Here is an 11,503-nt window from a genome sequence, read left to right as displayed (position 1 = left end):
GTGCAACAAAATTTATCTCCGAATTTAATTTTTTTAAAGAGCAAAACTTTTTTGAGAAATGTTTGAGAATTGTTTGATCAACAAACTACTGTCCTTACAAATATCATGTAAATGTAGCATTAGTAATCTGCAAGAAGTATTTCTTATCATTGCAAGTAAATTAATTGTTATAAGTATAAGTGAATAGAATTAAATGATTTTCTTTTATTTCAAAAAAAAGGTTTAATTGTCAACATGGTTTTCATGCATATATTTCTGCTGTTCGCGTATCTCTCAAACTTTTATGTGGAGTGTGGTGTAGAGGTTGATGACGTCATTGCTGACGCTATTCAAGACACATACAGAGATCCTCAACGTAAATTCGGAGAAGGAGATGGCAGTACGTTTCATACAGATAGCATTTATTATTATTTGAATAAGTTTGTAATTTTCATAACGTAAATTTTTAAGGAAGTTTTGCATTTAAAAAAATTCATTATTCACTTCATTTTTGTTGACCCATTTTGTATTGCAAGAAGATAAAAAAAAATCCACTGTAAAACTAATTAGTTAATCACAATAAAGCTATTAAAAACACGAAAGATTAACATGAGATCTTTCTGAAGCTTCATTGATAATTTGTTTCCTTTTCTTCTCTTTAGATATTCCTGATACCGGCAACAGCTTTGCTTTTCTCCAGAAACAGAAGGAAGACGAAGACAGGATAGCGAGGGCGGGGTACAAATATATGAGTATGATAAAAAATCTCATCCAAAGGTACTTTGTGACATATTTTTACATACATGGTATAGACTAATTTAGGTTTGAGGAGACTAGAGCAAATATTAGACTTTTTAAGATTTTTAAAAATTTTGACCGTATTGCTACAATAGCACTATTTAGAAATTCTTTCAATAGAAAAAAATGCTTTTTAAATGTAATTTCAGAAATAGTAACACGCTTATGCATATATAATAAGTCACATTTCAGTTCAATTAAAAGAAGATTCTCGTTAGGTATCTTTTTTCAGTTAGGTTGGTTTTGGAAGTACGATCTTTAGTTTTTGATCTGAAGTTTTTATTAAGTTTTAAACTGCAAACACATTGTGGTAATTTCGTAAATAATATACAAATATGCAAGTCGCTTGCTTCTGGGGATATAAAAAAACAGAATTTCAACTCCATAGTAAAAATACTCATATTATTACAGTAAAACATTTTTGCTTTGATTTACTTAGTAAAAACTTCAACCTATGATTCACTAAAGTTACTAGTATTATAGTTAACTATATATTTTAAATTATTGTTAACTTAAAATATTTTGGATTTCCAACGTTTTGCATAGGCATCACTGAAGAGACATAATTTATCGAAAAGCACATCTGGTGCATCAAAATTGGTACCGCATATGATTTACAATATGACCCCTGGGTCGAGGCCTCTGCTGGTGGACTGTTAGTCCCCAAGGGTCTCTACAGCCCAGTAGCTACGTACTTTGGTACTAGCTTGAAAAGACGCATATACATTTAATTGCTGTGGTAAAATTTTGAAATTTATTTCAAAATTAAGGATTATCTCCCTCAGGCATGGCTCTGATCCTTCGACGTATTTGGCTCCAGTCTTTGGCACCTTTTTTCAGCTCTTCAAAGTTTTTTTATTTAATTATTTTCGATTTCCAACGCTTCGGTATGAGCATCACTGAAGAGACATAATTTTTAGAAATGCACATCTGGTGCATCAAAATTAGTACCGTATATGAATTACATTAACAATAATATCTGAGGTACTTGCGGATTTGCTGACGTCACAATAGAATTCGACGTATAAAAGCTACCGTGTTTACAATATCAAACTACAAACCGCTACAAAACATCTTTAGCAGTATAAATCAAAACTTTCATTAAAGCTTTTTGTGTTCTGTACAAATATTTATTTAAACGTAATCAAAAATAGATCGTATAATTAAATTTAAAGTTTTCCTTATGTTGGAAAATGCGAAGCTAAAATGAATACTATTTTTTCAAAATACACGTGAAATGCAATACCGATATAAGTTTCCATGTTCACTGAGCTACCTTAATTCATATCAATTGAGATCGATGCTACTTTCTTACAATTACAATAAAAAAATTGGCACTTTTTGAAACAGATTAAAATAATTTAGAATCGGTTTGCAAGTACAATCGAAACCAATTTCATGCTATTTTTCTATTATATGATTTGTTTTCCAATTATCTCCGCATTGCTTGAGATTTAAAATAAATATCTTCTCTATGTTTCATAAAATGTCAGTAGAAATAATTTCATGCCTTTGGCAAAGTATGCATTAAATGTATTCTCAATAAAAAATTGAAATATCGGATTGCATGCTTTATTTTTAGTTATTTGTTGAACAATATTTCAGACATTAGAAAATAATGACGTCGCGTAAAATAATATTACGAAAATATAATATATTTGATGAAAGATTGCAAAAATAAGAGGACTTTTGCCAAAAAATTGAGGTAGAACACATATTAGTATATTTTTATGGATTGATTCTAAATGATCTTCACTTTAACTGCGCTAAGTATGATAAAATTTTTCTTTGTTTTTAAAATTATGAGCATATTTTTAAACTGCGTTTACCGGCGTAAAAAGTGTTTTACTATGTGCTTCAATGAAATAGCATTAGCTGTGTTCAGCAACATTGGTGCAATTGAAATACAATTAGAACATAACCATGCAGACTAATCTCAAAAAAGAAATAAAATTTTGAAACGAATGGATCTAGCTGACAAAATTTCAGTTTGTGTTTTAAGCCAGACAGTAAACCCGCCAGCTACATTAAATGTCACAAAGTTTAGAGTCTTACATATAGTCATACTGTGTTTCCTTCGTTAGCACAAAGATAGTACTTGCTTCTATCTTTCTTTCATGTATATGTACTAGTATGTGCTAAAATATGTAACAATAACAAAATGTTTCAGATCCGGGAAAACATTTCGAGATTTAGAGAGTAGCGATGAGTATCAAAGATCTCTCCGGGCTCAACTGTGTGATACAGTCCCTACCTCATGTAAAAAATACAAGAATTCAAGATATCGAAGTGCTGACGGCTTATGCAATAATCTCCGCAATCCAACATGGGGTATGGCACTGCAGGCCCATGCGCGGTATTTAAAACCCATCTATGATGATGGTAAGAACACCATATTCTTATCGTATTTGTTGTAAATGCAGAATATATTTATTGATAAGACAATATTACGATTTGCATTTTTTTTTTTAAAAAAAAGGTCCATTCCTTTCAACTTTTTAACTAAAACTAGATTGTAAACCCGACATTTTATATGTCACCAAAGATTGAAAGCTGACCATAGCCATTTTTTTTATTTGAATAGAGTACACCAGTCCGCGTCAAAGAGGTAGAAATGGAGGCACACTTCCAAGTCCAAGAGAGATCAGTAACAAAGTATTGGCCGGAGATATGTTGACACCTCCAGACAGCAAGCGGAATTTGATGTTGTTCACCTTCGGTCAATTTATAGACCACGACTTGACTTTTACGCCCATTGTTATTGGTGAATAATGAAACATTACTCTTAATTCTCAAATTTATTGGTCTTCTAGTAAATTATAATTTTGATCCATACTTATCATTCAAAAGAAATGTAATCTGTTCTTCATATTAAATCAGATCAAATTTAAAATGCATAAAAATTTTTTTTACAAGTATACACCAGAGAATATCGTTGCAGTTAATTTTTTCTCATCCAAAAAAGTGGAAAGATTTGAATTGTCTGAACCTGTATACGTTTAATTCATGATAATTGTTTTTATAGGAGAAAATGGAAGTCCTCTTGATTGTTGTGGAGTCGATGCTTCGGAGTAAGTTGATTCGTTAAACTTTGTTCACATGAAACTATTGCAAGACACACACATACACACAGGAACAACGAAAACAAAAAGAAAGAAGCATTAAATGACTGAATGGTGTAGATTCATCCTGTTTTTCGTCTTGACAAAAAATCATCTTAAATTGTCGATCCTGCTCATCCTATTTCTTTTGCTTTGGGTAACAAAACCATCTATCAGTTTATCTTATACTTCTAAAGATCCTCTAAATTGTTGTATTATACTCAGGTGACCGTTCCTTGGGCATCTTGTTAATGTAGATTTTTATTCTTAGATATCTCAAAGTAAACTAAATATTTTATTTCCTTTTATAGCTCTGAGTGTTATGTGATAGAAATCCCAACAGGCGATGCTCGATTTCCAAGCAGAACATGTATGGATTTTTCTCGCTCAATACCGACTCCACATGACGAAGGCTGCAGCATAGGTACTTAACTGAGATTAAAAAAGTTTTATAAATTTAAAGAAATATCCTTATGAATAGCTGCAATAGCCATACAACCCATGATATTGTTATATTGAATAATTAAAAAGAGAAGAGAATAACGGCATTCACAATAATATGTGTATTGATTATAGATATTTTCTGAACCTTTGTAAAATAACTTACTGTTTCTGCATTCCTTATAGGCCCTAGGCAACAGGTGAACCGACTATCTTCCTTTATTGATGCAGGAATGTTATATGGAGACTCTAAACGATTTAATGAAAATCTTAATGGACATGTTGGTATGATATTATTGAAAAATCAAAACATAACTTTCCTTTAACATTAAATTTGAAAAGATCAGCATGAATCTTTTGGTCATTTTATATTATTGATATTTTAATCATATGACGTCATTTCCTGTTGTCAGGAACCATGAGGACGTCATCAGGTGACATACTTCCTCCTGGAGGAGCCTGTCAGACATCTCAAACAGAAGATTTCTGCCAACTGGCTGGTAAGGAATTGAAACGGATCTTTATTCAAATTCTAAAGGGCGATTTTCATAAGATCCATCACAGCCTTGATATTGTGATGCATCTAAAATTAAAAAAAAAATCTTTAACTGGTTGTGTTTTCAACGGATACTTCGAATTACCATCCCTACTTCAAATACAATGTTATTTTCTATTAATTAACTCCTAAAAAAATAAGAAAAAACAAACAAACTAACGAACAAAAAAAAAAAAAAAAAAAAAAAAAAAAAAAAAAAAAAAACAGTGCTCTCACTTCCTTTCATGATACGGTATAACAAGTATTAGGTAACATGTTATTTCATTTCACGATGTACCAGGCTTGGGGTAATGCTAAATGTAATGGTAATGCATTGCAATGCATTACTTGAACTCGAAGTAATGCTAGTAATGTGTAATGCCAAAAAAATGCATTACATGTAATAGTAATGTAATGCATTACTTTCTCAAATCAAGAGTAATGCTGGCATGACATAGCATTTCAAAGCATTCTTTTGTATATATCTATTTAAAAAAATGAAAATGGACATGGAAGTAATTGTTAAGATTAATTTTTTTTCTTAAATAATAGAAATGAATGAAAAAGGTTAACCTTTTTAAATAAACTCTCTATATTTATTTACATATATTTTTTATTTTGTTGAAGGTATAAATACCATACATATAATTTTTTATACTTATTTTAGATCTGATTTAATTTCAAAGAATATTTTAAAGAGTTTTTTTAGAGTGTCATCAAATCACAAAATGCCTTTAAGGTTGTGTAACAATTAAAACAATGTATTGTTTTGAGAAGTACTCCAAAAACCAGCCCCTTTCTTCTGACTGTGTTTATGAAACATTAATTGAACTGGTCTAGCTTGAGCTGACTATGACAAATCCATTGCATCAAAAGGAACAGAGGACAGACATTCTACTTTTAGAAGTGCAAAATGTACATTCTGTCTAACCCTTTTTACAAGTTTGTCAATGCATTTAAATTTTGTCATATTTTAACGTATACTAGATCCAAATAATCTTTCTAATTTATGTCTTATTAAGATTAGTTTTAGTTTTGGGGAGGGAGTAAATTGCCCCAAAAGTTTAATTGCTGTATGGCATCAATTATATAGTTACACAAAAAGTGTGTATTTGTACATATTTTCATTTTATTGGCAGTCGAAAATTTCGAACTTCCTTTGTATAATAAATGGATATGTTAATTATTTCTGTACAATGTAATAAATACAGGTACTTGAAATTAAATTCGAATTATCATTCATCATGTTCAATTTTAAAGGGGTGGGATGCATGTTTATGAAAATAGTTGCAAAGTTTTCTACTTTTATTTTTGAAAACCTTCAAAAGTAATGGTAATGCATTACTATGCTAAGTAATGGTAATGTAATGCATTACTTTAAGAATTTAAAGTAATGGTAAAGGTGATTTAATGCCCAAATTCTTGAAGTAATTGTAATGTAATGCATTACTTTACAATGTAATTCGCCCCAAGCCTGCAGTGTTCTTTCTTTCACTAAATGTATGTAATTTCTAGGTGACGAAAGATCAAATGAATTCCCTTCTTTGGGTGGTCTCCATGTCGTATTCCTTCGCCTTCACAATATCATAGCAAACAAATTACGCCAATTAACTGGACAATCTAGTCAAGATGTGTTTTTGGAAACAAAGAAGATTATGGGCGCCATTATGCAACAAGTGACGTACGGGGAATACCTTCCCGCTATTTTAGGGAAAGATACTAGGAAAAAAATGTCTCTAAACCTTCGACAAAAAGGTTATTGGAATAAATATGATCCTAAGGTGAACCCCACTGTTAAGAACGTCATTGCTACTGCAGCACTTCGATATGGACACTCACAGGTAACTTAAAGTTTGGATAACTTCATGATTACTTTGAGAATAACATTTAAAAGCATGTTTGCAATTGTGTCCTGCACGATGTGGAATGCACCATTTTTTTTGTTTTAATCAAAGTTCCTTGTTATTGAATAATGTCTGAAATTCCGAATTTCTTAAAGATCTTTTCTTTATGTTTATTTATTGTTATTTATTTTAAAATAAAATAATGTTTTGTTGTTGTGTACGAAAAAATGAACAACTAATTTTTTCCATTTTGCAGATTCCTCCAGAGCTAGGCTATATGACGAGGATGTTTGCCACATCTAGAGTATTTAAATCGGAAGATGTCTTCATGGATCCCCATATAGTTGTTACACAACAAGGACAAAACATTCCAGATTTGGCGCGGTTTTTATTAGCCACGCCCTCAAGAAAGATTGATAGGTACACAACTTTACTTCACTTTAACTCTTATGCAGACGTTAGGATTGATAAACAATAATAACAAATAATGAAACAATATATTAAGACTTTTTTGAGATATTAACATTTTGTTTATAAAAAATATTAGATCACGTAAATGAACAAATATCCTTTCTTTGAAACATAAATTTTAATTCAAAGCTCTACAAAAGTTCGTAAATAATCATGCTTGGACACATCGGAGACATGAATTCTAGAGTCAACTGTTTTTACTTTACTATTTCAGACAAATTGAAAATGCCGCCAGAAATGAATTATTTCGTGATATAAATGGAGTAACGTTTGACTTAATGTCATTCAACATTCAAAGAGGGCGGGACCACGGTTTACCTGCCTACAACGAATGGCGGAAGTGGTGTAAACTTCCGGTAGCAAACACTTTTTCCGAATTACAAGATCATAATTCTGACACGATTGCAAGATTGCAAAATGTTTATGAGTAAGTGTTTCTATATACTTATAACGATGTCCAGTCAAATCTATTTGTTAAGAATAATAGTGCATATTGAATATTTGAGTTAGAACATCAAATAAACTACAGCTTCTGGAAAGAGAAAAAGAAGAACTCTTCACTTCTCTTCAGGAAATATGTCTATTGAAATGTTCATAGGAATGTAGGTGTTTCTATTTGCAGCCACGTTGATGACATCGATGTGTTCGTTGGAGGTATTTCAGAAATACCTCGCGCAGACGCAGTTGTAGGTCCACTTTTCGAATGTTTACTAGGATGGCAGTTCAGAGACCTAAGGTTTGGGGACAGATATTGGTACGAAAAGCGGGGGATAGAGGGATTCTCTAGAGGTATACACAAGTATTTTATTTGGGATAAATATTAGATAGGGCCGAATAAGACTACTAATTCAATCTTTGCTAAATGATTAAATACGGTTTCCTACATATGAATTAATATATCGTGGATACAGTTGCAACGTGAACTCTTTGAGGTTACCATATCTTGCATGTACAATGTAAGTATCCCACAGCTACACAGAAAAAGATGGAACAATGTTAACATGTGCTTTTTGGAAATAGAAAAAATATAATGCACTGTTACATCCAAAATGTATTGTCTCAACTTGATAAACATTTTTAAACCAAGTTAAACTTTTGAAGTTTTCGTTTGTTTATAAATCCTATTTGTGTTTTGCTCATTTACTTGTAAATATGTCAGCTAATAAATAAGTAAACTGCATGTCAAAGCAAATCTACAGCTAAATATTTGACAAACATGATTTTTGGTAGGTCAACTTAGAGAAATAAGAAAAATGACGTTATCTAAGATTCTTTGTGAGACGCTGAATCTGGATACAATTCAGGAAGAAGTTTTCAACCTCGTAGGATCAAAGTAAGTATCAGGGGTAGATCCCACTACTGCATTTCTATACGTAAAATTGATCAAATGCACACTGGTGTAGTGCAAATACACCAAGAAGGCGCGTTTGTGTATTAGAAAACTTAAGATTCATAATAGATAATTTAGTTTCTGATTTTGATAAATTCACCAATTTCATACATATTTATAACATATGTAATGAACTTCGGAGGATGGCCGGCGGGGGTAGGGAGTGGGGTTAAAGATTAACTAACCATCTGATATTGAATAGCTCTGAGTCACATTGAAACCAGCTTCATTTGTATTTCTTGAGGTATTGACAGATAAGTTGATGTAACAGGAATTTTAACAAGCTCGATCGAAGTCAGCCTTTTGTAAATTCTATGGTCGATATAATGATCCTATTTGAAATACAACCTATCACTCTGTCGTATTTTGACTAAAAAAATTTTATAAAAACGTTCTTGAGTAAAGTTTAATTTTTCTTAGAGATATTTCATTCCAATTCTTAGGCCTTTTGATTTTAAACTAAATGTAACAACAGATTACTCCTTCTTAATAAGTTTAACAACGGATTACTCGTCTTCTTAAACAATGCAAAGTGCTCACAGCGGGATGCTTAATCCTCCTTGGCAGTTTATCCCACCTCTGGAATTTCCAGGGATGCGTATTTTCCCCCCGTTCACTGATTTGTATTGTTTTTAGGTTTTTTGAGATCGATCACAGTTCTTTATCTTCACCTATTTCACTTCTAAACACAACATTCATTTACCAATCCAAACTACAACAGACTATATTAAATTAGATTAAAAGGATCTTTAATAATATTATTAAGTTTTTCTTGTATATCTATGCATACTTTTACAAAAATAACAAAATTTTTACTTTTTTGCAGAAATCCCCGTGTTAAGTGTTCTTCATTGCCCTTAATGGACCTTTCAGAGTGGAAGAAATCCCCCTTTCCCTTCATTCACTGGAGAAAATTTCTAAGTTCAGTGGGACTTTATAATTAACATCCACAAGAACCTGTACCGAATGACGAGAAGCAGGCTTAGACCTCTTGAGTTGAATTAAAATTTCTATTGTGTATAAATAGAAATGACTTGATTTTTTTGTATTTTCATACATATAATTTTGCAGCATATCCTTATTGGTTATTTGAGATAATATATACATGTGTGCACTTTGTATTTATATTTTACCTTAAGCAAAATAATATGCATTTTTTCTTACTTTTATGCATGTCAATCTGTTGAATTAGGGAATCATTCATAGCAACATCATATAAATGTAAGGGCCAAATGCAATAACTACAAACGAATGTGTTGAAATAATTCCATGACATTTGTTTACTTAATTCGTTCAGATAACTTGAATTTGGCATTGCATAATGACTCCAACAAACAGTTTCTAGGAAAAGTATGCACATTGTTTCAAGATTATTATAACTTTTTAGCTCACCTGAGCCAAAGGCTCAAGTGAGCATTTCTGATCAAAATTTGTCCGTTGTCTGTCGTCGTTGTTGTCGTTGTCGTCGTTGTTGTTGTTGTAAACTTTTCACATTTTCATCTTCTTCTCAAGAACCACTGGGCCAATTTCAACCAAACTTGCCACAAATTATCCTTGGGTAAAGGGAATTCAAGTTTGTTCAAATGAAGGGCCACGCCTTCTTCCAAGGGGAGATAATTAAGAATTCGTGAAAAATTAATGGCATCATTAAAAAATCTTCTTCTCAAGAACCACTGTGCTTGAAAATATGAAACTTATGTGGAAGCATCCTGAGGTAGTGTACATTCAAGTTTGTTCAAATCATGACCCCTGGGGGTCGGATGGGGCCACAATGGGCGATCAAAGTTTTACAAAGGTATATACAGTGCTACCTCGGTATATTGCCCTCCGTTATATTGCCACCCCCGCTTATTGCCAGGAATTCTCCAAGAACGGATTTCCCCCTGTGTTAATACACCCGTTATATTGCCACCCCCGCTTATTGCCATCCGCCACTTGTTTGGGGAAACAAAAGGTCAAATTATATAAGGAAAACCCTCGGTAACAATGCCAATTATCTAGCGCGCGTCGGTAATTTGGACGTCACACCCGTGCTTTGACAGTGGTTGCGGTGAAGCGTGACTGCCTGAACAAGGAGTTCAGCTAAATTAAAGATAATCGTTTAATAAAACTCAAAATTAGCAATTTCTTTTGTGTTGTTTTTATAAGATAGAAGTATTATTTCATCACAATAATGGGAAAGTCAGGGAAGAGAAAGCGTACAAATTTAGATTACAAACGAAAATTTAAAATAAACCCAAACAAATAATTGTACATTTTATTTAACTGTAAATCGCCGATTGTTGCTTTCACCGAACCAGGCCATAATAAATGAAAAAATCATTTTATTCCCCATATATAAAAAAAAAAACCAAATTCTAAATTCTAAGGAAATCCCATCTCTATTTTTAGACTACTATAATTCCGCACGTGAAAATAGCTTGGGATTCCGTTACCCCTGAAACAGTCATCAATTGTTGGACACCTAATGGATTGATTGATGAATATCAAAACAGAATAGGAAGAGAAAGTACTCAGGTACTAGCAAACATGAGAATACGTGTATATTACAACAGGTTCATGTGCCCTGGCACGTGACTTTCCATTCGAGTATTATTGAGATGGTGAAATAATCTACTTCCGATTCAGATGATATTGACGATAAACCTCAAAAACTTTTGTATACCGAGAGACTATAACTGCTATTGAGACCGTTATCATCGTTATCATCGGGTTGTTAAATTCTTCGACCCAGGATCAACAGAAGAGCGAATGAGCGGGAAATTGAAAAAATGTCGTAATATTTTGACATTTTCATTTCATTTTAAAAACAAATACATTAATGACTTTTTTCCGGAAGAAATGAAAGTTGCGCTTGAGTGTATATGTATGTACACACGCGCAAAAGCATGACATTTGATTTTAACTAAAATGAATTATGTATTCATCTTGAACTGGGCTTATT

The 11,503-nt window shown here is 32.2% G+C and overlaps 1 protein-coding gene across 1 annotated transcript; it reads left to right on the top strand.

Moving 5' to 3' along the window:
* The first annotated feature begins 234 nt into the window (after window positions 1–234).
* LOC133200335 (thyroid peroxidase-like) lies at window positions 235–9,604 on the top strand. The gene is made up of 14 exons (XM_061336153.1): window positions 235–379; window positions 642–756; window positions 2,948–3,159; window positions 3,362–3,541; window positions 3,803–3,848; window positions 4,190–4,302; window positions 4,506–4,604; window positions 4,733–4,819; window positions 6,370–6,695; window positions 6,955–7,118; window positions 7,384–7,596; window positions 7,792–7,958; window positions 8,400–8,502; window positions 9,386–9,604. The coding sequence occupies exons 1-14, from the start codon at window positions 235–237 to the stop codon at window positions 9,501–9,503; spliced, it is 2,088 nt and encodes a 695-aa protein (XP_061192137.1). The 3' UTR covers window positions 9,504–9,604.
* The last annotated feature ends 1,899 nt before the right edge of the window (window positions 9,605–11,503 follow it).

Source organism: Saccostrea echinata, unplaced genomic scaffold (genome assembly GCF_033153115.1).
Source record: "Saccostrea echinata isolate AGI-Se365-2 ecotype Australia unplaced genomic scaffold, CSIRO_AGI_Sech_v1 ptg000038l, whole genome shotgun sequence".
NCBI classification, from domain to species: domain Eukaryota; kingdom Metazoa; phylum Mollusca; class Bivalvia; order Ostreida; family Ostreidae; genus Saccostrea; species Saccostrea echinata.
This window is presented reverse-complemented; position numbering and strand designations above follow the sequence as displayed.